A 26451-nucleotide genomic window follows, 5' to 3' on the forward strand; every position below is an offset into this window, starting at 1 on the left:
CTTTAAACAATCTTGGTATTGTGTATAATGATATTAAAAATTCGACAAAGCTATAAAGTTTTTCGAAAAAGCTCTGGAAATTCGAAAACAATCGTTAGGTCCAAATCATGTTGATGTCGCTAGGTCTTTAAACAATCTTGGTTTGGTGTTTACTGAAACTGGAAACTACGACAAAGCTAAAGAGGCTCACGAAAATCTCTGGAAATTCGACAAAATTGTTAGGTCCAAATCATGTTGATGTTGCCACAACTTTAAACAATCTTGGTGTGGTGTTTAAAAAAACTGGAAACTACGACAAAGCTATAGAGGTTCACGAAAAAGCTCTGCAAATTCAAAACAAATCGTTAGGTCCAAATCATGTTGATGTCGCCACATCTTTAAACAATCTTGGTATTGTGTATTATGATATTGGAAAGTACGACAAAGCTATAGAGGTTTACGAAAAAGCTCTGGAAATTCGAAAACAATCGTTAGGTCCAAATCATGTTGATGTCGCCACATCTTTAAACAATCTTGGTATTGTGTATTATGATATTGGAAAGTACGACAAAGCTATAGAGATTTACGAAAAGCTCTGGAAATTCGAAAGCAAGTTGTTAGGTCCAAATCATGTTGATGTCGCTGTGTCTTTAAACAATCTTGGTTTAGTGTTTACTAAAACTGGAAACTACGACAAAGCTAAAGAGGTTCACAAAAAAGCTCTGGAAATTCGAAAACAATCGTTAGGTCTAAAACATATTGATGTCGCTACATCTTTACACAATCTTGGTGTGGTCATTGAAAAAGTTGGAAAGTACGAGGAAGCTAAAGAGGTTCACCAAAAAGCTCTGGAAATTCGACAAGAATTGTTAGGTCCAAATCATGTTGATGTCGCTGCGTCTTTATACAATCTTGGTATCGTGTGTTATGATACTGGAAAGTACGACAAAGCTATAGAGTTTTACGAAAAAGCTCTGGAAATTCGAAAACAGTTGTTAGGTACAAATCATGTTGATGTCGCTGGTTCTTTAAACAATCTTGGTTTGGTGTTTACTGAAACCGGAAACTACGAGAAAGCTAAAGAGGTTCACGAAAAAGCTCTGGAAATTCAAAAACAATCGTTTGGTCCAAATCATATTTATGTCGCTGCATCTTTACACAATCTTGGTTTTGTCAGTGAAAAATTCGGAAAATACGACAAAGCTATAGAGTTTTACGAAAAAGGTCTGGAAATTCGACAACAATTGTTAGGTCCAAACCATGTTGATGTCGCTTCGTCTTTATACAATCTTGGTATCGTGTGTTATGATACTGGAAAGTACGACAAGGCTATAGAGTTTTACGAAAAAGCTCTGGAAAGTCGAAGACAGTTGTTAGGTCTAAATCATGTTGATGTCGCTTGGTCTTTAAACAATCTTGGTTTGGTGTTTACTGAAACTGGAAACTACGACAAAGCTAAAGAGGTTCACAAAAAAGCTCTGGAAATTCGAAAACAATCTTTAGGTCTAAAACATATTGATGTCGCTACATCTTTACACAATCTTGGTGTGGTCATTGAAAAAGTTGGAAAGTACGAGGAAGCTAAAGAGGTTCACCAAAAAGCTCTGGAAATTCGACAACAATTGTTAGGTCCAAATCATGTTGATGTCGCTGCGTCTTTATACAATCTTGGTATCGTGTGTTATGATACTGGAAAGTACGACAAAGCTATAGAGTTTTACGAAAAAGCTCTGGAAATTCGAAAACAATCGTTAGGTCTAAAACATATTGATGTCGCTACGTCTTTACACAATCTTGGTGTGGTCATTGAAAAAGTTGGAAAGTACGAGGAAGCTAAAGAGGTTCACGAAAAAGCTCTGGAAATTCGAAAACAATCGTTAGGTCCAAATCATGTCGATGTTGCTACATCTTTAAACAATCTTGGTATTGTTTATTATGAAACTGGAAACTACGACAAAGCTATAAAGTTTTACGAAAAGCTCTGGAAATTCGAAAACAATCGTTAGGTCCAAATCATGTTGATGTCGCCACATCTTTAAACAATCTTGGTATTGTGTATTATGAAACTGGAAACTACGACAAAGCTATAGAGGTTTACGAAAAGCTCTGGAAATTCGAAAACAATCGTTAGGTCCAAATCATGTTGATGTCGCTACATCTTTAAACAATCTTGGTATTGTGTATTATGATACTGGAAAGTACGACAAAGCTATAGAGGTTCACGAAAAGCTCTGGAAATTCGAAAACAATCGTTAGGTCCAAATCATGTTGATGTCGCCACATCTTTAAACAATCTTGGTATGGTGTTTAAAAAAACTGGAAACTACGACAAAGCTATAGAGGTTCACGAAAAGCTCTGGAAATTCAAAACAATCGTTAGGTCCAAATCATGTTGATGTCGCTGGGTCTTTAAACAATCTTGGTATTGTGTATTATGAAACTGGAAACTACGACAAAGCTATAGAGGTTCACGAAAAGCTCTGGAAATTCGAAAACAATCGTTAGGTCCAAATCATGTTGATGTCGCTACATCTTTAAACAATCTTGGTATTGTTTATTATGAAATTGGAAAGTACGACAAAGCTATAAAGTTTTACGAAAAGCTCTGGAAATTCGAAAACAATCGTTAGGTCCAAATCATGTTGATGTCGCTGGTCTTTAAACAATCTTGGTTTGGTGTTTATGAAACTGGAAACTACGACAAAGCTAAAGAGGTTCACGAAAAGCTCTGGAAATTCGAAAAATTGTTAGGTCCAAATCATGTTGATGTCGCCACATCTTTAAACAATCTTGGTTTGGTGTTTAAAAACTGGAAACTACGACAAAGCTATAGAGGTTCACGAAAAGCTCTGGAAATTCAAAACAATCGTTAGGTCCAAATCATGTTGATGTCGCTGCATCTTTAAACAATCTTGGTATGTATTATATTGGAAAGTACGACAAAGCTATAGAGGTTTACGAAAAGCTCTGGAAATTCGAAAACAATCGTTAGGTCCAAATCATGTTGATGTCGCCACATCTTTAAACAATCTTGGTATGTGTATTATGATACTGGAAAGTACGACAAAGCTATAGAGTTTTACGAAAAGCTCTGGAAATTCGAAACAATTGTTAGGTCCAAATCATGTTGATGTCGCTGTGTCTTTAAACAATCTTGGTTTGGTGTTTACTGAAACTGGAAACTACGACAAAGCTAAAGAGGTTCACAAAAAGCTCTGGAAATTCGAAAACAATCGTTAGGTCCAAATCATATTGATGTCGCTGCATCTTTACACAATCTTGGTGTGGTCATTGAAAAAGTTGGAAAGTACGAGGAAGCTAAAGAGGTTCACAAAAAAGCTCTGGAAATTCGACAACAATTGTTAGGTCCAAATCATGTTGATGTCGCTGCGTCTTTAAACAATCTTGGTATCGTGTGTTATGATACTGGAAAGTACGACAAAGCTATAGAGTTTTACGAAAAGCTCTGGAAATTCGAAAACAATCGTTAGGTCCAAATCATGTTGATGTCGCTGAGTCTTTAAACAATCTTGGTTTGGTGTTTACTAAAACTGGAAACTACGACAAAGCTAAAGAGGTTCACGAAAAGCTCTGGAAATTCAAAACAATCGTTAGGTCCAAATCATGTTGATGTCGCTGCATCTTTAAACAATCTTGGTTTTGTCAGTGAAAAATTGGAAACTACGACAAAGCTATAGAGTTTTACGAAAAGCTCTGGAAATTCGAAAACAATCGTTAGGTCCAAATCATGTTGATGTCGCTTCGTCTTTAAACAATCTTGGTATCGTGTTTTTATACTGGAAAGTACGACAAAGCTATAGAGTTTTACGAAAAGCTCTGGAAATTCGAAAACAATTGTTAGGTCCAAATCATGTTGATGTCGCTGTGTCTTTAAACAATCTTGGTTTGGTGTTTACTGAAACTGGAAACTACGACAAAGCTAAAGAGTTTCACAAAAAAGCTCTGGAAATTCGAAAACAATCGTTAGGTCCAAATCATGTTGATGTCGCTACATCTTTAAACAATCTTGGTGGTCATTGAAAAACTGGAAAGTACGACAAAGCTAAAGAGGTTCACGAAAAGCTCTGGAAATTCGAAAACAATCGTTAGGTCCAAATCATGTTGATGTCGCTGCGTCTTTATACAATCTTGGTATCGTGTGTTATGATACTGGAAAGTACGACAAAGCTATAGAGGTTTACGACAAAGCTCTGGAAATTCGAAAACAATCGTTAGGTCCAAATCATGTTGATGTCGCCACATCTTTAAACAATCTTGGTGTGGTGTTTAAAAAAACTGGAAACTACGACAAAGCTATAGAGGTTCACGAAAAGCTCTGGAAATTCAAAACAATCGTTAGGTCCAAATCATGTTGATGTCGCTGGGTCTTTAAACAATCTTGGTATTGTGTATTATGATACTGGAAACTACGACAAAGCTATAGAGGTTCACGAAAAGCTCTGGAAATTCGAAAACAATCGTTAGGTCCAAATCATGTTGATGTCGCATCTTTAAACAATCTTGGTGTGGTGTTTAAAAACTGGAAACTACGACAAAGCTATAGAGGTTCACGAAAAGCTCTGGAAATTCAAAACAATCGTTAGGTCCAAATCATGTTGATGTCGCTGGGTCTTTAAACAATCTTGGTATTGTGTATTATGATACTGGAAACTACGACAAAGCTATAGAGGTTCACGAAAAGCTCTGGAAATTCGAAAACAATCGTTAGGTCCAAATCATGTTGATGTCGCACATCTTTAAACAATCTTGGTATTGTTTATTATGAAACTGGAAACTACGACAAAGCCATAGAGTTTTACGAAAAAGCTCTGAAAATTCAAAAACGATCATTAGGTCCAAATCATGTTGATGTCGCTGCGTCTTTATACAGTCTTGGCATTGTGCATTATGATACTGGAAAGTACGACAAAGCTATAGAGGTTTACGAAAAGCTCTGGAAATTCGAAAACAATCGTTAGGTCCAAATCATGTTGATGTCGCTACATCTTTAAACAATCTTGGTATTGTGTATTATGATACTGGAAAGTACGACAAAGCTATAGAGGTTCACGAAAAGCTCTGGAAATTCGAAAACAATCGTTAGGTCCAAATCATGTTGATGTCGCCACATCTTTAAACAATCTTGGTGTGGTGTTTAAAAAAACTGGAAACTACGACAAAGCTATAGAGGTTCACGAAAAGCTCTGGAAATTCAAAACAATCGTTAGGTCCAAATCATGTTGATGTCGCTGGGTCTTTAAACAATCTTGGTATTGTGTATTATGATATGGAAACTACGACAAAGCTATAGAGGTTTACGAAAAGCTCTGGAAATTCGAAAACAATCGTTAGGTCCAAATCATGTTGATGTCGCTCTGTTTTAAACAATCTTGGTTTGGTGTTTAAAAACTGGAAACTACGACAAAGCTATAGAGGTTCACGAAAAGCTCTGGAAATTCAAAACAATCGTTAGGTCCAAATCATGTTGATGTCGCTGCGTCTTTAAACAATCTTGGTTTGGTGTTTAAAAACTGGAAACTACGACAAAGCTATAGAGGTTCACGAAAAGCTCTGGAAATTCGAAAACAATCGTTAGGTCCAAATCATGTTGATGTCGCTGCGTCTTTAAACAATCTTGGTTTGGTGTTTAAAAACTGGAAACTACGACAAAGCTATAGAGGTTCACGAAAAGCTCTGGAATTTCGAAAACAATCGTTAGGTCCAAATCATGTTGATGTCGCCACATCTTTAAACAATCTTGGTATTGTGTATTATGATACTGGAAACTACGAAAAGCTATAGAGTTCACGAAAAAGCTCTGGAAATTCGAAAACAATCGTTAGGTCCAAATCATGTTGATGTCGCTACATCTTTAAACAATCTTGGTAATGTGCTTAACGAAATGGAAACTACGACAAAGCTATAGAGCTTTACGAAAAAGCTCTGGAAATTCAAAATCAATCGTTAGGTCCAAATCATGTTGATGTCGCTACGTCTTTAAACAATCTTGGTATTGTGCATTATGAAACTGGAAATTACGACAAAGCTATAGAGTTTTACGAAAAGCTCTGGAAATTCGAAAACAATCGTTAGGTCCAAATCATGTTGATGTTGCTGCGTCTTTATACAATATTGGTATTGTGTATTATGATACTGGAAAGTACGACAAAGCTATAGAGTTTTACGAAAAAGCTTTAGAACATCAAAAACGATCGTTAGGTCCAAATCATGTTAGAGTCGCTGCCTCTTTACACAATCTTGGTTTGGTGTTTGATAGAACTGGAAACTACGAAAAGCTATAGAGTTTCACGAAAAGCTCTAGAAATTCAAAACAATCGTTAGGTCCAAATCATGTTGATGTCGCTAAGTTTTACACTCTTGGTTTGGTCCTTGAATATCATGGAAACTACAGCAAACCTACAGAGGTTACCAAAAGCTCTGGAAATTCAAGAACAATCTTTAGGTCCAAATCATAATGATGACGCTGCGTCTTTATACAATCTTGGTTTGGTCTTTGAAAAGTTGGAAAGTACGAGAAGCTAAAGAGGTTAACCAAAAGCTCTGGAATTTCGAAAAGATCGTTAGCCTTTAATCATGTTGATGTCGCTGCGTATTTTACAATCTTGGTTTGGTCTTTGAAAAGTTGGAAAGTACGGCAAAGCTAAAGAGGTTCACGAAAAGCTCTGGAATTCGAAAACAATCGTTAGGTCCAAATCATGTTGAGTCGTTGCGTCTTTAACAATCTTGGTTTTTGTTTAAAAATATTGGAAAGTACGACAAAGCTTTAGAGTTTTACGAAAAGCTCTGGAAATTCAAAACAATCGTTAGGTCCAAATCATGTTGATGTCGCTAAATCTTTAAACAATCTTGGTCCTGTGTATTCTTGAACTGGAAACTACGACAAAGCTATAGAGTTTTACAAAAAGCTCTGGAAATTCGAAAACAATCGTTAGGTCCAAATCATGTTGATGTCGCTAAATCTTTAAACAATCTTGGTATTGTGTATTCTTATACTGGAAATTACGACAAAGCTATAAAGTTTTACAAAAAAGCTCTGGAAATTCGAAAACAATCGTTAGATCCATATCATGTTGATGTTGCTGCATCTTTAAACAATCTTGGTGTGGTGTTTAAAAAAACTGGAAAGTACGACAAAGCTATAGAGGTTTACGAAAAGCTCTAGAAATTCGAAAACAATCGTTAGGTCCAAATCATGTTGATGTCGCTGCGTCTTTAAACAATCTTGGTGTGGTCTTTGAAAAGTTGGAAAGTACGAGGAAGCTAAAGAGGTTCACGAAAAGCTCTAGAAATTCGACAACAGTTGTTAGGTCCAAATCATGTTGATGTCGCTGGGTCTTTAAACAATCTTGGTTTGGTGTTTACTGAAACTGGAAACTACGACAAAGCTAAAGAGGTTCACGAAAAAGCTCTGGAAATTCGAAAACAATCGTTAGGTCCAAATCATATTGATGTCGCTGCATCTTTACACAATCTTGGTGTGGTCATTGAAAAAGTTGGAAAGTACGAGGAAGCTAAAGAGGTTCACAAAAAAGCTCTGGAAATTCGACAACAATTGTTAGGTCCAAATCATGTTGATGTCGCTGCGTCTTTATACAATCTTGGTATCGTGTGTTATGATACTGGAAAGTACGACAAAGCTATAGAGTTTTACGAAAAAGCTCTGGAAATTCGAAAACAGTTGTTAGGTCCAAATCATGTTGATGTCGCTGGGTCTTTAAACAATCTTGGTTTGGTGTTTACTGAAACTGGAAACTACGACAAAGCTAAAGAGGTTCACAAAAAGCTCTGGAAATTCGAAAACAATCGTTAGGTCCAAATCATGTTGATGTCGCTACATCTTTAAACAATCTTGGTATTGGTCATTTGAAATTGGAAAGTACGACAAGCTAAAGAGGTTCACGAAAAGCTCTGGAAATTCGAAACAATTGTTAGGTCCAAATCATGTTGATGTCGCTGCGTCTTTAAACAATCTTGGTTTCGTGTTTATGAAACTGGAAACTACGACAAAGCTATAGAGTTTTACAAAAAGCTCTGGAAATTCGAAAACAATCGTTAGGTCCAAATCATGTTGATGTCGCTAGGTCTTTAAACAATCTTGGTGGTGGTTATTGAAAATGGAAACTACGACAAAGCTAAAGAGGTTCACGAAAAGCTCTGGAAATTCGACAACAATTGTTAGGTCCAAATCATGTTGATGTCGCTGCGTCTTTAAACAATCTTGGTATTGTGTGTTATGATTGGAAAGTACGACAAAGCTATAGAGTTTTACGAAAAAGCTCTGGAAATTCGAAAACAGTTGTTAGGTCCAAATCATCTTGATGTAGCTAGGTCTTTAAACAATCTTGGTTTGGTGTTTACTGAAAATGGAAACTACGACAAAGCTAAAGAGGTTCACAAAAGCTCTGGAAATTCGAAAACAATCGTTAGGTCCAAATCATGTTGATGTCGCTACATCTTTAAACAATCTTGGTTTGGTTATTGAAATTGGAAAGTACGACAAAGCTATAGAGGTTCACGAAAAGCTCTGGAAATTCGAAAACAATTGTTAGGTCCAAATCATGTTGATGTCGCTGTCTTTAAACAATCTTGGTTTGTTTATTACTGGAAACTACGACAAAGCTATAGAGTTTTACGAAAAAGCTCTGGAAATTCGAAAACAATCGTTAGGTCCAAATCATGTTGATGTCGCTGGTCTTTAAACAATCTTGGTTTGGTGTTTAAAACTGGAAACTACGACAAAGCTAAAGAGGTTCACAAAAAGCTCTGGAAATTGAAAACAATCGTTAGGTCCAAATCATGTTGATGTCGCTACGTCTTTAAACAATCTTGGTGGTCATTGAAAAACTGGAAAGTACGACAAAGCTATAGAGTTTTACGAAAAGCTCTGGAAATTCGAAAACAATTGTTAGGTCCAAATCATGTTGATGTTACATCTTTAAACAATCTTGGTATTGTGTTTATGAAACTGGAAAGTACGACAAAGCTATAGAGTTTTACGAAAAAGCTCTGGAAATTCGAAAACAATCGTTAGGTCCAAATCATGTTGATGTCGCCTTGTCTTTAAACAATCTTGGTTTGGTGTTTCATGAAACTGGAAACTACGACAAAGCTAAAGAGGTTCACAAAAAGCTCTGGAAATTCGAAAACAATCGTTAGGTCCAAATCATGTTGATGTCGCTACATCTTTACACAATCTTGGTGGTCATTGAAAACTGGAAAGTACGACAAAGCTATAGAGGTTCACAAAAGCTCTGGAAATTCGACAACAATTGTTAGGTCCAAATCATGTTGATGTCGCTGCGTCTTTATACAATCTTGGTATCTTGTGTTTTGATACTGGAAAGTACGACAAAGCTATAGAGTTTTACGAAAAAGATCTGGAAATTCGAAAACAGTTGTTAGGCTCAAATCATGTTGATGTCGCTTGGTCTTTAAACAATCTTGGTTTGGTGTTTACTGAAACTGGAAACTACGACAAAGCGAAAGAGGTTCACGAAAAAGCTCTGGAAATTCGAAAACAATCGTTAGGTCTAAAACATATTGATGTCGCTACATCTTTACACAATCTTGGTGTGGTGTTGAAAAGTTGGAAAGTACGACAAAGCTAAAGAGGTTCACGAAAAGCTCTGGAAATTCGACAACAATTGTTAGGTCCAAATCATGTTGATGTCGCTGCGTCTTTATACAATCTTGGTATCGTGTGTTATGATATTGGAAAGTACGACAAAGCTATAGAATTTTACGAAAAAGCTCTGGAAATTCGAAAACAGTTGTTAGGTCCAAATCATCTTGATGTAGCTAGGTCTTTAAACAATCTAGGTTTGGTGTTTACTGAAAATGGAAACTACGACAAAGCTAAAGAGGTTCACGAAAAAGCTCTGGAAAATCGACAACAATTGTTAGGTCCAAATCATGTTGATGTTGCCACATCTTTAAACAATCTTGGTATTGTTTATTATGATATTGGAAAGTACGACAAGGCTATAGAGTTTTACGAAAAAGCTCTTGAAATTCGAAAACAGTTGTTAGGTACAAATCATGTTGATGTCGCTGGGTCTTTAAACAATCTTGGTTTGGTGTTTACTGAAACTGGAAACTACGACAAAGCCTACGAGGTTCACAAAAAAGCTCTGGAAATTCGAAGACAATCGTTAGGTCTAAAACATATTGATGTCGCTACGTCTTTACACAATCTTGGTGTGGTATTGAAAAACTGGAAACTACGACAAAGCTGCACAGCTTCACGAAAAAGCTCTAGAAATTCGAAAACAATTGTTAGGCCCAAATCATGTTGATGTCGCTGCGTCTTTATACAATCTTGGTATCGTGTGTTATTATACCGGAAAGTACGACAAAGCTATAGAGTTTTACGAAAAAGCTCTGGAAATTCGAAAACAGTTGTTAGGTACAAATCATGTTGATGTAGCTAGGTCTTTAAACAATCTTGGTTTGGTGTTTACTGAAAATGGAAACTACGACAAAGCTAAAGAGGTTCACGAAAAGCTCTGGAAATTCGAAAACAATCGTTAGGTCCAAATCATGTTGATGTTGCTACATCTTTAAACAATCTTGGTATTGTTTATTATGATACTGGAAAGTACGACAAAGCTATAGAGTTTTACGAAAAAGCTCTGGAAATTCGAAAACAGTTGTTAGGCTCAAATCATGTTGATGTCGCTGCGTCTTTAAACAATCTTGGTTTGGTGTTTACTGAAACTGGAAACTACGACAAAGCTAAAGAGGTTCACAAAAAAGCTCTGGAAATTCGAAAACAATAGTTAGGTCAAAATCATATTGATGTCGCTACATCTTTAAACAATCTTGGTGTGGTTATGAAAACTGGAAAGTACGAGGAAGCTAAAGAGGTTCACGAAAAAGCTCTGGAAATTCGACAACAATTGTTAGGTCCAAATCATGTTGATGTCGCTGCGTCTTTATACAATCTTGGTATCGTGTGTTATGATACTGGAAAGTACGACAAAGCTATAGAGTTTTACGAAAAAGCTCTGGAAATTCGAAAACAATTGTTAGGTCCAAATCATGTTGATGTAGCTAGGTCTTTAAACAATCTTGGTTTGGTGTTTACTGAAAATGGAAACTACGACAAAGCTAAAGAGGTTCACGAAAAAGCTCTGGAAATTCGAAAACAATTGTTAGGTCCAAATCATGTTGATGTTGCTACACTTTAAACAATCTTGGTATTGTTTATTATGATATGGAAAGTACGACAAAGCTATAGAGTTTTACGAAAAGCTCTGGAAATTCGAACAATGTTAGGTCCAAATCATGTTGATGTCGCTGGGTCTTTAAACAATCTTGGTTTGGTGTTTACTGAAACTGGAAACTACGACAAAGCTAAAGAGGTTCACAAAAAAGCTCTGGAAATTCGAAAACAATCGTTAGGTCTAAAATATTGATGTCGCTACATCTTTAAACAATCTTGGTGTGGTCATTGAAAATGTTGGAAAGTACGAGGAAGCTAAAGAGGTTCACCAAAAGCTCTGGAAATTCGAACAACAATTGTTAGGTCCAAATCATGTTGATGTCGCTGCGTCTTTTTACAATCTTGGTATCGTGTGTTATGATACTGGAAACTACGACAAAGCTATAGAGTTTTACGAAAAAGCTCTGGAAATTCGAAAACAGTTGTTAGGTCCAAATCATCTTGATGTAGCTAGGTCTTTAAACAATCTTGGTTTGGTGTTTACTGAAAATGGAAACTACGACAAAGCTAAAGAGGTTCACAAAAAAGCTCTGGAAATTCGAAAACAATCGTTAGGTCTAAAACATATTGATGTCGCTACATCTTTACACAATCTTGGTGTGGTCATTGAAAAAGTTGGAAAGTACGAGGAAGCTAAAGAGGTTCACCAAAAAGCTCTGGAAATTCGACAACAATTGTTAGGTCCAAATCATGTTGATGTTGCCACATCTTTAAACAATCTTGGTATTGTTTATTATGATATGGAAAGTACGACAAAGCTATAGAGTTTTACGAAAAGCTCTGGAAATCTGAAGACAATTGTTAGGTCCAAATCATGTTGATGTCGCTGGGTCTTTAAACGATCTTGGTTTGGTGTATTATAAAACTGGAAACTACGACAAAGCTATAGAGTTTAACGAAAAAGCTCTGGAAATTCGAAAACAATCGTTAGGTCGAAATCATGTTGATGTCGCTGCGTCTTTAAACAATCTTGGTAATGTGCTTGAAAAAACTGAAAACTATGACAAAGCTAAAGAGGTTCACGAGAAAGCTCTGGAAATTCAAAAAGAATCTTTGGGTAAGTATATATACAAATTTCATAGTATAATGCAAAAAAATTTCTTCATATTGAATTTAAAGTCATAGATTTAAGTGGTTCATTGACATACAAATTGTTTCATCTGAGGACTGGGTTGTTCATTTTGTTTGTAGACAAACAAAAGGCCAAAACACTAAGTAAAACGCCGTTTGGATTCATATTTACATTATTCAACAAAAACAATAATTCAAAATTCTACCTATAAACTAAAAAGATATACATAAAACCCGCTCTAAAGAACAGTGAGATGGAAACATTTTAATCAAACAAACATTGCCCAAGATTTATAACAGCTATAAACTCATTGTTAGTTGTAAAATTAAAATACAACATTGCACCAATTTAGAGATAATAATATTCCATATACCTGGTGTCTATTTCAAAGTGACTACTAGAATTAAAGCATACATTTAAATATAATCTTATAGCATATACGTATCAAAATTTAAACACACCTTGAGTCTTTGACATCTTATAAACATTTTATTTCACCAAACCCAGCTCTGTAAAAATTATGTCATCAAAAAATTATAGACTGAAAAATTGACAAACATTGGAAATAATTCAGGATGATTTTAAAACAGACATATTTCAGCATGCTTATGCCATTTTCAGTGTATTACTTCTTACAGCAAGAAAATATTATATCATTTATATATGTCACAGATATTAAATTACAGGATTGAAAGTAGAAATTTTATTACGAGTTAAATTTAGACTTATAATGTATTTGTTTACTGAGATCTAGTTTTATCAAGTTGCTTAATATAAAACATAAAAATATGATTTGAGCAACAAAGATAGCAAAAGCTTGACAAAACATGTGTCTACATATTATCAAATCGTGGTCTGTATGACATGTTTAACTGCTATTTTGCTATTAATGAATTATTGAAACTACATTGACATAGCGTGACTGGCATTGATGCCAAACATTATTATAGCAATTCCAGTCATTATGTTTCCTGCAGGATGTTTCCCTAAATTTATAAAGGTGTTACAGATGATTTTTTCAATTCTTAGATCCCTTGCAGTTCTTGTCTACTAATTCAAAAATATTATAGCGATCACTTTTTCTCGCTCGTCTATTTTCCAGGAATACAGTTCAATTTCTTTTCATAACTGACAAAAACGTACGACGACGAGTTGATTGTTTAATGAAAGTATAGCTCCGAGATTGAAGTAAACAAGCCACATATCGCGATAAAATTTCTATGTTTGACCGATCTTTCTTAATTGCCTCGACTCCGTAGGGAAAGGCAGCCTTCTCAACAAATTGAGTGATTCGGCAAGGATTCCATATACATTAAAGGAAAGAATCGTCAACGAGAAATGAATTCGAACTTCGAAGTAGCTATGAATTAACCATTCATTTGTTCTGTTTAGGAACAAAATTCATCGATTTTCTAGGCTTTTGGGTGCTTGCATATTCTTTAGGAAACTTTTCAATATATATATATACGTTTGTAAATGATGATCGTCCAGGTTAATAAAGTCCTGAGAAGGACTGTTTTTGATGTTGTTGACTGACGTTTCGACAACCTTAGCGGTAGTCATCTTCAGAGTCAAATGATGAGTAAACGTCAGGTTAGCCGTATTTGTTGTCTGGTTCTTATGTCATTGTTGTGCAGGAAATGTGCACGTCATTGTGGATTAGTGTGAAGTGAAATATTTTATTTTTAGTTGTGATGTGTGATGTGTCGTGCGTGTTGTATTGTCGCAATGGTCAACAAATTTTCAGGTTTGTAATGAATAAGTTAAGCCGTTAATTGCCGTGAATAGTACAGACATTTACTATATATATATATACGCGATGTCTGATTAAAATAATTCCAAACTTTTCTTTAAAGCCATAGTAATTAAACAACAACGCTAAAAATGTGTTAATGTTTTCGTTCTTCTGATTAGGTTGCATAATTCGTATAAGTAACGATTAAAGCAACTTTTTTCTTAAATTACTAAGATACTCGACAGAGATTGGCGACAACAGTTCGTTAACACTTATCAATGTCTGAATTTATTACAACGCCCTTTATTAACCGAGTGTGAGGTCTTTACGGAGAAATATCGGACTGAAGTTATTTGTACTAACCGAGACCCTTAGGAGAAGTTTGTGATAAAACAGAGGTCCGAAATTCTCAATAAAGACCGAGCAGGTTAGTAAAAGTCAGTTAGCTATATGGTATTATTTGACCTGAAACAAACTTTCTTTATTTTCCATTCTTGCTGTTTTGCAAGGACTGGCTTTCACTCTCTAGTTTTGCCAGCAGAAAATATATAGTTTGAAATTGTGTCGCCTAGATAATAAAACCAACTTTTCGAGTGTTCTTTTATGACTTACATTCATACCTTGGATTTTTGTTTTGTTTAATTTTCGTTTTACAAAACATTTGCTGTTTGCTTCATGAAGTTGTAGTAAAACACAAGACAATTGACACTCCGTGTAAACATTCTTTAATCTAGGTAAACATTATTTAATCTAGATAAACATTATTTAATCTAGATAAACATTATTTAATCTAGATAAATAATGTTTACTATATGCAGAGTGTCTATTGTCTTGTAAAACACCAAAATACTCTTTGGCAGTCGTAATTCATGAAGTTTTTTTATCTACATTTATTTGTAAAATTACGCCTGATGAAAGCTGGTCCATTACGTGAAAATATATACTTCCCCCTCAATATTTCCAATTGTAAGGTCATTTTATTACTTGAAAATGTCAGTCATGTAAAATGTAATATATGTATATGAGACTTTGGAGCTAATGGGCAAAACGAAATAAAATATATAGCTTTAAAAAGCTACTATCCAAAACAACTTTCCTATTTATTTGTGTTATTTCTTTTCAAACGCTAGCTTTAAATTTATTTTTTTACTTGTTGTCAAAATAAAAATACACAGCTTGTGTAGATAATTCTTTTTAAAATAATGTTCGTAGAAATCACAAGTGGTGATGTTGCTAATGCTAAAAATGTCGTAAATTCTCCTGGTGTTGAAAATACAAAACAAGGTATGCCTTTCAATTCTAATATATTTTATATATATTGCATAATTTAAGCATATTTGTTTTGTATTGTATCACAATTCAAGTCATTTGATTAGTATTTATGTGTTTTTATGAAAATTTATATTATTTAATAATATGCATGATGTACGTATACAGTGTTGCAGTTTCTGACTCCAAACGCTCACTTATTACGTATGTTCAATACTGTATCAATGACTTCAATTTTTCTTTTGCGAACGACAAATAACTTAAATGTACTTTGTACAAGACGGCAGTGCTCAGCACAACTTGACAAGTCTTTGTTTATCTCAATCAATGCTGCGTAGCAGGAAAGTGGCGCAAGTCTTTTTATATAATCCGAAAAAATTGACTACATTTCATAAGTTCTATCGAAGAAAAAGGATTACAATATATAGACTAAGACCTTTTAAATCAAATCTCGACAAAATATACACTATACAGATCAGACCCTTCATTTTAGAAGTGCTCAGGTTAGACCATTTGTTTTAAAAGTGCTCGTGTTTTATTACATTACTTACTATTTTCTTCGATAGAGTACAGGGGATTAGTAGGAGTATAATATCATTTCTAGATAAAAATTATGTTTTTTTGCTCCTGGCTTACAGCATCGAAATTGTTGAAACAATTAAAAAAACATCGCCAAGTCCAAGTTCTAATAAAAATTTCCTTCAAATACAGTCTTCAATCAACCTTTTAAATTAGCAATCGTTATGAGATATATGAGTTTTTTTCATCACATGTCTAAGCAACACTGAATGGTAACATTTTCGGCTGGTTTAATCTGTTTTAACCATTGCTGTAAAATTTTCTCACTTTAAAAATTGTACTTGAAGCACATTACCAGTCAGTTGATATTAAAATGAAACATAAGGTGATAATCACAACATCAGTCTGATGATAAATTTGTAACAAATTCGCACCACCATGAATACATTACCTAGCTAATGACAATGAAAATCGTGTTTATTGTAAGTAAAATACCTCAAAATCATATGAATAATGAGCCATTTCGACGATAAAAAGAACGCTGTTAACAATTTTCATTATGACAATTGTAACATAAAATTACACATTTATCAAACGATCTTCTAAATTCTAAATTTACAGAAAACTTTAAATTCTTCCTTAGTTGTAACAAGGATAGTAAAAATCCAAATATAAAAAAATGTTTCTTCATGTGAAAATTCAGTGAAGGATTGTCAGCGCGACAATTAGGGGGTGGTGTGAAATATTCATCTAATGTTTTCTGTATTAATTAATTTCGGAGTCGTTTATTTTCTGCGAATTATAGCATACATATATGTATTTGAATATTGATATTCTTTATGTATCTTACTAGCGGTTTATTAAATCATTATTGATATATATACAATAACTATACTGAGTTGTGTATGCAAACTTACATGTGTACCATAATTTCAATTAATAAAATAGAGACTTTGTCGTGGTGAAAAATCTGAAAATAGTTCTAAAGAAAGTAAATACCATAGTGAATGGTAAAAGAAATAAAATAAGTTCATAGTTCTTAAAATAACTGATTTAAGTAAAGAGCACTAACCCGATAGTTCTAAATTAAACGAGACGATGCATTTCGGCAGACTACTCCTCAGGTTTCAACGTCTGCTAAATGAAAATTTACAATCTACTGATATTTATAATGGCAAGAAAGAGTGTACATCATAAATACTGCGTAGCAGGCAAGTGGCGTAATTCTTTTTATAAAGTGCTCAAATTGACTACATTTCATAAGTTCCATTAAAGAAAAAGGATTATAATAAATAGACTTAAAACCTTTAAAACAAATCTTAACATAATGTACATCATACAGATCAGACCCTGCATTTTAGAAGGTTGGACCATCTGTTTTAAAAGTGCTCGTGTTGTATTACGTTGATTACTACTTTCTTTGTTAGAGTACAGGAGATTAGTCGGAGTATAACTTTTTTCCAGATAGAAATTATGTTTTTTGCTCCTGGCTTACAGCATGTTGACGCAATTAAAAAACATCACCAAGTCCAAGTTCGAATAAAAATTTACTTCGAATACAGTCTTCGATCAACCTTTTACATTAACAAATGTAATAAGATATTTGAGTATTTTTCATCACATGTCTAAGCAACACTGAATGGTAACAATTGAGGCTGGTTTAATCTGTTTTAAGCATGACAGTAAAATCTTGTCACTTCACAATTTGTACTTAAAGCACATTACCAACCAGTTGAAATTAAGACGAGACATGAGGTGATAATGACATCATGAAATCTATTTTTTTGAAAGTAACGTTTATTTGTATTCTGCTTCTTTATTCATAAAAACGTCTCAACAAACTATCCTTTGGATATACTGTCATACTTCACGTTTGCACCACCATGCATACACCACCTAGCTAAATGACATTAAAAATTATGCAAAGAACGGCCACCATCAAATGAACTTGCTCGATATACTTCAATAAATAAGAATTCCTGTTCATTGTAATAAAATACCTCAAAATCATATGAAAAAGGAGCAAATTTGACGATGTGAATTTTAAAGTTCCACAATAAAAGAAGGCTATTTACAATTTTCATTATGACAAATGTAGCATTAAATTGCACATTTATTAAACGATCTTCTAAATTCTAAATTTACAGAAAATTACAAGTTTTTGAACTCTCCTTACTAAGTATATTGAAGATTGCCTCTTCAGTGTGAACATCATTCAAAAGTCCACAAAGATCATTTTCTAGCTTAGCATTAAATTTTGAATACTTTTTACTCAGAATTGCATTTTAAAAGTTACGTAGAGCATAAAAGTTGCTGTATCAGTTTTTTCTACTAAAAAATTTCACAAAATAGATAAGCAAATAACGTTACTAATCCCAATACTGAAAAACAACGACTTTATTCATTGATTTGAATAAATTACTCCCACTGATCTCAAAATAAATAAATATAATTGTTTCGATTATATTAGAAGAGCAAGTGACTCCAAAAATCTCATTTATAATTCAAATTGTGTCTTAATTGATGATTGTAAACTTGCTTGATGACCTTCATTAAAAGGTGCACGTGAATCAGACCAATCCACTTACGACTTAAGCCTCCCGATTGAGCAAGCATAACGCTGCTGCTGAAATATCGCTTACAGAACTCAATGGCTGTATCATGATTTCTCAGATATTGTAGCACCGACCACTGTATAGAGGGCTAAAACTATAAATTTTAGTGGGTGGGGAAGGGGTGTTTAATAATGCTGCTGCTGAAATATTGCTTACAGAACTCAATGGCTGTATCACGTTTCGTAAGATATTTTATCTAGATAAAAAATGTTTACTATATACAGAGTGTCTATTGTCTTGTGTTTTACCAAAATGCTCTTTGGCAGTCGTTTCATGAAGTTTGTTTATCTACATTTATTTGTAAAATTACGCCAAAAAAGCTGGCTCATTACGTGAAAATATATACTGCCCTCTAAATATTTCCAATTGTAAGGTCATTTTATTACTTGAAAATGTCAGTCATGTAAAATATAATATATGTATATGAGATTTTGGAGCTAATGGGCAAAACGAAACGAAATATTTAGTTTTAAAAAGCTACTATCCAAAACTTTCCAATTTATTTGTGTTATTTCTTTTCGAGCGCTAGCTGTAAATTCATTTTTTACAAGTTGTCAAAATAGAAATACACAGCTTGTGTGGATAACGCTTTTTAAAATATTGTTCGTAGAAATCACAAGTGGTGATGATGCTAATGCTAAAGATGTCGGAACTTCTCCGTGTGTCGAAAATACAATACAAGCTATGCCTTTCAATTCTAATTTTTATTATATATTGCGTAACCTAAGAATACTTGTTTTGAATTGTATCACAATTCAAGGCATTTGATTGGTATTTATGTGTTTTTATGAAGATTTATTTTATTTAAAATATGATATATACAGTCCAAACGTTCGTTTAATACGTATATTCAATACGGTAACAAGGATATAAATTTTGCTTTTGCTAACGACGTTCAAATATTTGAAATGAAATATCTACTAGACGGCAGTGCTCAGTTTAACTTGAGAAGTTTTTGTTCACCTCAATAAATCCTGCGTATAACTTTTTCCCTACAGTTACTTAGGTACCTTCTCCACAGGGATTAACGTCAACGGTTATGTAACATTTATCAATGTCTGAATTCATTAATAAGCTCTTAATAAGCGAGTGTGTGATTGAAGTTTTTCGTGCAGACTGAGCCCCTTAAGGCAAGGTTTGTACTAAAAACAGAGGTCCGAGATTTCTCAGTAAAGAACGAGCAGGCGAGGTTAATAAAAGGTTTATTATATGGCTTTATTTGAACTGAAAGTTTTTTTTTCTTTTCTCGTCTTTACTGCTTTGCATGGACTGGCTTTCACTCCTGTAGTTTTTGCCAGCTGAAAATATATAGCTTGAAATCGTGTCGTCTACATAAAAAAAAACCAGTGTTCTTTTTTTGACCTACATTCGTACCATGGTTTTCTGTTTTGTTTTTTTTCGTTTTAAAAAACGTTTGGTGTTTCCTTCATGAAGTTTGTTTAGATACATTTATTTGTAATATTACGCCTGATGAAAGCTGGTCCATTACATGAAAATAATGGGCGCTTACAAGGGGGTAAACCACCTCTCAATATTTCCATAGACTTGAAAAATATCAGTTATATAAAACTGTGTGTAATATATGTATATGAAATTTTGGAGGTGCATGTTTTTGCTCTCCCAATTAAATCCGTTCGGCGCGCTACTATACTTTAATGAGCAAAACGAGATAAAAGATATAGTTTTTAAAAGCTACTAACCGAAATTTTTCAGTTTACTTGTGTTATTTCTTTTTGAGCACTAGCTGTAATTTTTTTTTATTTAATGACAGAATAGAAATACACATGCAGATGGTGTGGATAAAATTTTTTAATATATTTTTCTTAGAAACCACAACTGGTGATGATTTTATTGCCGAAGATGTTGTAATTTCTCCTGGTGTTGAAAAGACAAAACAAGGTAAGTCTTTCAATTCTATTTTATTTTATATATATTGCAAAATCTAATCATATTTTTTTCGTATTGTATGACAAATCAAGTCATTTTATTGGTATATATGTGTTTTTATGAAGATTTATTTTTAATAATCTGGGGCTGGTTTTTCAAAAGCTGGTTAACGCTGACCCAGGGTTAAACATGCCTAACACAAGGTTAATTTTTAACTCTGGGTTAGTTTGCATTTCTCGAAACTAGGTTATCTTAAACCTTCGGTTAAAACAAGGGTTAGCTTTAACCCTCTTCGCTAGGTGGTTTAAATTACTTAACCCTATGTTAACATATTATTTTCGTAATTAAAACAACTGATGACAGAATTTGCTCTTCATTTCCCATGTAAATTATCCTCGTTGCAAAAGACGATATTGTCTACGTAGACAAAATACTAAAGGTTTTTACGACAGTGAGCTAAATGCAAGAAATAAAATTCGGCAGAAACGAAATAAATTGTATAACAAATCTAATTCTTCAAGCTTTATTTAGATAAGGAGCAAAGCTGTGCGATTCATCTACAACAAGTCGTAATTGCTTTGAGGTTCTTTGCTTCGGCACTCTCGTATAAGACGTATAAGATGTCCAAGATAATCGAATTGTTAATAAATCTGCAACGGTGCTAACATTACAACTGCATTGAATAGACCTAGGAATCACTTTAAAACTGGCCACCTTCAATTATTGAAAAACTACGTAATCGATAAAATCAAAACAACTTTTTTGCTTGCTGGCTTTGCTATTGATTGTGTTGATTGAACTCACACAGTTAATTGACCTTATTTGGATTCGCCTGCTTTTTAACCCAAGGTTAGTTAACCCAGCGCTTAACCCTGCTTTGAACAACGCAATTTTAACCCAGGGTTAGCCAACTTTAGGTTAACGAACTGAACCTAGTTTATTTGTTATCTCTAGGTTAAGTTAATCGGCTTTTGAACAACCAGCCCATGATGTATACATGTTGAATTTTCGGACTCCGAACGATCGTTTATTACGTATGCTCAATACTGTATCAAAGACTTCAATTTTGCTTTTGCTAACGACAAATAATTTCGATTAATTCTGTACTAGACGCATAACTTGCACAACTTGATAAGTCTTTGTTTATCTCAATAAATACTGCGTACCAGCAAAGTTGGGCAACTCTTTTTATAAAGTGCTCAAATTGACTACATTTCATAAGTTTCATTAAAGAAAAATGATTACAATAAATAGACTAAAACCTTTTAAAATAAATCTTGATATAATGTACACCATAGAGATCAGACTCTGCATTTTAGAATTGTTCAGGTTAGACAATCTGTTTTAAAGTGCTTTAATCTGTTTTAACCATGGCAGTAAAATTTTGTCACTTAATAATTTGTACTTGAAGCACATTATCAGTCAGTTAAAATTAAAATGAGACATGAGGTGATAATGACATCATGCAATTTATTTTTTTAAAGTAACGTTTATTTGTATTCTGCTTGTTTAATCATAAAAACTTCTCAACAAACTATCCTTTGGATGTACTGTCATACTTCACGTTTCCACCACCATGCATACATTACCTAGCTAATGATATTGAAAATTATGCAAAGAACGGCCACCATCAAATCGACTTGCTCGATATACTTCAATAAATAAGAATTCCTGTTCATTGTAAGTAAAATACCTCAAAATCATATGGAAAATGAGCCAATTTGACGATGTGAATTCTCAAAGTTCCACAATAAAAAGAAGGCTATATAAAATTTTTCTTATGACAGATGCAGCATTAAATTGCACATTTATTGAACGAACTTCTAAATTCTAAATTTACAGAAAATTACAAGTTTTTTTGAGCTCTCTCCTTGCTAAGTATACTGGAGATTACATCTTCAGTGTAACATCATTCAAATGTTCGCAAAAGGTCATTTTCTAGCTTAGAATTGCATTTTGAAGGTTGCCTAGAGAGTAAAAGTTGCTGTATCAGTTTTTTCTACTAAAAAATTTCCCAAAATAGATAAGCAAAAAGCGTTACTAATCGCAAAACATAAAAACAGCGACTTTATTCATTGATTTCAATAAATTACTCCAATAATCTCAAAATAGATAAATGTAAATATTTGGACTATATTAGAAGAGCAAGCGAGTCCAAAAATCCCATTTATGATCTAAAGTGCGTCTTAATTCGTGATTGGTTAACTGAGTTCATAACCTCAATTAAAAAGTGCACGTGAATCAGTTCAAGGCACTTAAGACTTAAGTCAAAAGATTGAGCAAGAATAACCCTGCTGATAAATTATCGCTTACGAAACTCAATGTATCATGTTTTCTCAGATATTATAGCACGGACCACTGTATAGAGGACCGAAACTATAACTTTTAGCGGGGTGGGGGAGAAAGTGTTTAATAACGCTGCTGCTGAAATATTGCTTGCAAAATTCAATGACTGTATCATGTTTTTTTAGATATAGTATCAGTGACCACTATATAGAGGACCGTAAATATAATGTTTTGTGGGGTGAGGGAAGGGATGTTTAATAACGCTGCTGATTAAATATCGATTACAGAAATCAACGGCTGTATCATGTTTTCTCAAATATTGTATCGTGGACTTCTATATGGAGAACGAAAACTATAAATCTTAGTGGGGGGGAGGGTGTTTACTAAGGCTGCTGATGAAATGTCACTTATAGAACTCAATGACTATATCATGTTTTCTTAGGTATTGTATCACGGACCACTGTATAAAGGACCAAAACTATAACTTTTAGTGGGGTGGGTGAAGGGGTGTTTCCTAAGGCTGCTGCTGAAAATAGTTTATGCGTATATCTTTTCATTATCAAGATATTGAAGCTTTTATTACGTTCGATTCATCTAACTTGTGACGTCACATTGCATAATGAGAACTAGAATTATTCGGTACATTTTCTAAGACTTGACTTCAACTTTGCCGAGTTTCTTTCTTTGTGATGTGTTAATAACATAAAATACTGCCTACTATTATCAACGTTACGTTGTCAGAAAAATGAAGTGTATTTAAAACATGGCAGCGACTCATTTTGCATGCAATATGATGTCACAAGTTAGATAAATTGGTAATAGCAAGAACTTCACTTCAGTAATTTTTGAATGAAAGTATCATACATAAAAGGTTTTAGAAAGCATTCATTTCAAAAGTTCTGGTTAATGTAAATATAATTTAACTAGCAAAGTTTTCGTTTCATTGGCACTTTAATGGTGTTCAAACAAGGTTTGAGAGAATAATTGTTTAGTTTTAGTTGCTCATCGAATTTCAATGTTCATATTTGGCATTAAACAAAAATAGTCTATCTAAATAATGAGTGTCGAGAATGAAATGAAAAATTAAATGAAGCTATTTTGTTATTTTCTACTATAAAAATTTTTAGACTCTAAAAAATATGCTCTATAAATTTAAATTTAATATTTTCGAAAAACGTAAGGTTATTTCTTAAAAAAAATATATGAAATTACTGCAGAAAAAAGTTTTTGTGATAAATTGTATGGTATAAGCTAACCTCAAATGTTGCCAGATTTGATTGTACAATTAAAGGACTTATGATTTGTCTAATGGTTGTTGATAAGTTTTTTCAAAAATGCGCTGTAGCTAATAATATCCTTTCCTGATTGGGAAAGTTTAAGCTATTTTTACCTATTAATTTCGTTTCTTTCACCCTTGAATATAATATTTTTATCTAGAAGAGTGGAAATACATTGGTGAATCAACGAAACATGAAAAATTGTTTTTAAAATTGATTGAATATGGACGCAATTCCAGTGTTGATGTTAAATTGGTGGACAATGTACGGGTAATTCTCTCAGAAGAGTTTTGCATTGGCAAAGGAAGTGGTGCAACCCGTGTTTTTCTTGGATTGGGTAAGGATGGTTACGGTAAAGCAGTGAAACAAATACGTCGAGATAGCTACATGCAGCTTGCACAGCAAGAAAAGAAAATTTTGAATAAATCCAACGCAAGAAAGTCGAAATATGTTGTAAATTATTCTTTCCTAGAGGAAGATACTGGAACAGAATATGTATATTTGATATTAGACTTATGTGAAGAATCATTGGACAGTTTTGTCAAGTCTTCTACTTTACAAGATCTTCAAAAAGCTCTTCCCAAAATTCTCAGACAAATTTTGCAAGGATTAGCTGATCTTCATAGCGGCCCAAATCCTATTCTTCATCGGGACTTAAAGCCGGCCAATGTTCTCCGAGACACACAAGACAACTTTCTTATAGCTGACTTTGGCATTAGTCGAATATTGGAAAACGATTCTACGACACATGAAAGCAATCCTAACATGGGAACTGAGTATTGGATTGCTCCTGAATCATATTGTGAAGATGAAGATACAGTTAATACGGGACGGTACAAGAAAACGTCTGATGTAATGGTAAGTGCAGGAATATAACCATTTGCAAGTCATGCATATCTACAATTAATTTTGTGACTTTACATTGTTAATCTTTTTAGAATGCAGGAATGCTAGCTTATTATATTGCAACAAAAGGAAAACACCCGTTTGGAACTAAACGGCATAGATTGGACAATATGTTAAATGGACTTCCTGTTGGCTTGGACGAAATCGAGGATGAAACATTGAAAGACCTTCTATCGTGGATGTTAAACCGAGAACCCAAAGACAGACCATCGGCTACCGTGGCGTTAACACATCCATTTCTTATGTCAGATGACGAGAAATTTGACTTATTATGTAAAGTTGGAAATCTTCAGCAGATTAAGACAAATGATCCCCTGTGTAGTGTCGTTCAACAATTGAATAGCGAATCCTCAGATTGGAGAAGCGAAATGGATAGTGATGTTTATGATTATTTGGTGAATAAAAGAACCTATAACTCTTCATGGACAGAATGTTTAAGTCTTATTCGAAATATTGACCAGCATTGGAACGATCGACCACGACCTCTACCACAACCAGAACCATTTTATAAGATTGGCGATTACAGGGCGTATTTTCTTCGAACATTTCCTAATCTCCCTGTTCGGGTACATACTGCTGTCAGGTCAAATGAAGAATTGAAGAACGAGCCAGAACTCAAGAACTTTTTTCCTTTTGATGAATGCAAACTACATCAAAAAAAATTTTAGATACAACAGAACCTGATGGGAGTAAAAAAGTAGCAATTAAGAAATCATTGATACTGTTGAGATCTTATTTTATAGATTTAAAGAAAAACAGTTTTCACGACGTATTTAGATGATATTTCACCCCGTTTCTGGTGAATGTATAGCCTGTGGTATTCATTTATACAATGTATATATTTAATTTTTACTTTAAACTGTTTTGGAAAAAGACTGAAGGTGAACATGACATTAAAAGTTAACTTTTATGCTTGGCTGCACTGAAAAATTTGCTCTACTTTCATCCGACATAATAAACTCGTATACGATAAATAATTGTTTTTCTGAAATTATTATAATTACTAAAAGTCTGGCCTTGGTGTTTTGGGCTCTTGGAAATTCCTTATTGTATAAATCTGACCATTAGAAGTTGTGCATAATTCCATAAATAGAATCTTTAGTGTTTTACTATCTCACATTAATTACGTAGCTGTCAATATAAAATAATTGAATTAAATAAAATTTTCATGAAATTGAGTGAGTGACAGCATTTCGTCTAATGTTTTGTGTATGGAGTCAATAATATTTTAATTAGTTTTATAGGAAAATATTCATAGTTGACATTATTTTCTGATATTTTGCTTATTTCATGCGCTGTGACCCTGACACTTATGTCGTGCCTAAATCCATACAACTAAAATACAAGTGCTATGTATTTAAGATTTCTTAAATGAATATTGAATATACACCTAAATACACGTAAGGTTAACTACGGCGCTCTCTGTTGCCTATATTCTAAAAACTCTCTCACACTTACACTTACTGAGTAAAGTTTCAAATTAATCTTATAACTGCTAGAAGACCTTGTATTTACTCCACAGATAGAAAATAGTGCAAAGTTATGTTGATTTTATCATCTCAGATCCCATATCATCTGGTAGGTATCCGCACATTAATGTCACATGAAAGCACTCAGTAATAGTTGTGCGACAGTTTTAGTTTAAAGTTTTGTAAATCATT

At 33.8% G+C, this 26451-nt stretch overlaps 1 protein-coding gene and 1 long non-coding RNA gene across 2 annotated transcripts; both read left to right on the top strand.

The window, feature by feature from the left end:
• Positions 1-10666: 10666 nt before the first annotated feature.
• Positions 10667-11003, top strand: LOC124448523. Its single transcript, XR_006949106.1, has 2 exons — positions 10667-10742; positions 10866-11003. It is a non-coding gene; the product is annotated as an uncharacterized LOC124448523 (long non-coding RNA).
• Positions 11004-12247: 1244 nt separating this feature from the next.
• On the top strand, positions 12248-25968 carry LOC124448487 (serine/threonine-protein kinase/endoribonuclease IRE1-like). The gene is made up of 5 exons (XM_046999504.1): positions 12248-12281; positions 15244-15315; positions 20262-20333; positions 24045-24742; positions 24823-25968. Exons 4-5 carry the CDS (start codon positions 24272-24274, stop codon positions 25456-25458), a joined length of 1107 nt encoding a protein of 368 aa, XP_046855460.1. The 5' UTR covers positions 12248-12281; positions 15244-15315; positions 20262-20333; positions 24045-24271; the 3' UTR covers positions 25459-25968.
• The last annotated feature ends 483 nt before the right edge of the window (positions 25969-26451 follow it).

Source organism: Xenia sp. Carnegie-2017, unplaced genomic scaffold, assembly GCF_021976095.1.
Source record: "Xenia sp. Carnegie-2017 unplaced genomic scaffold, XeniaSp_v1 HiC_scaffold_23, whole genome shotgun sequence".
Classification (NCBI taxonomy): domain Eukaryota; kingdom Metazoa; phylum Cnidaria; class Anthozoa; order Malacalcyonacea; family Xeniidae; genus Xenia; species Xenia sp. Carnegie-2017.

Excerpts from the sequence above, each read along its gene's own strand:
- LOC124448487 (XM_046999504.1), top strand. The coding sequence starts at position 24,272 with ATGCAGCTTGCACAGCAAGAAAAGAAAATTTTGAATAAATCCAACGCA. Across the intron at positions 24,743-24,822 it reads AGAAAACGTCTGATGTAATG|AATGCAGGAATGCTAGCTTA; the intron begins GTAAGTGCAGGA and ends TAATCTTTTTAG.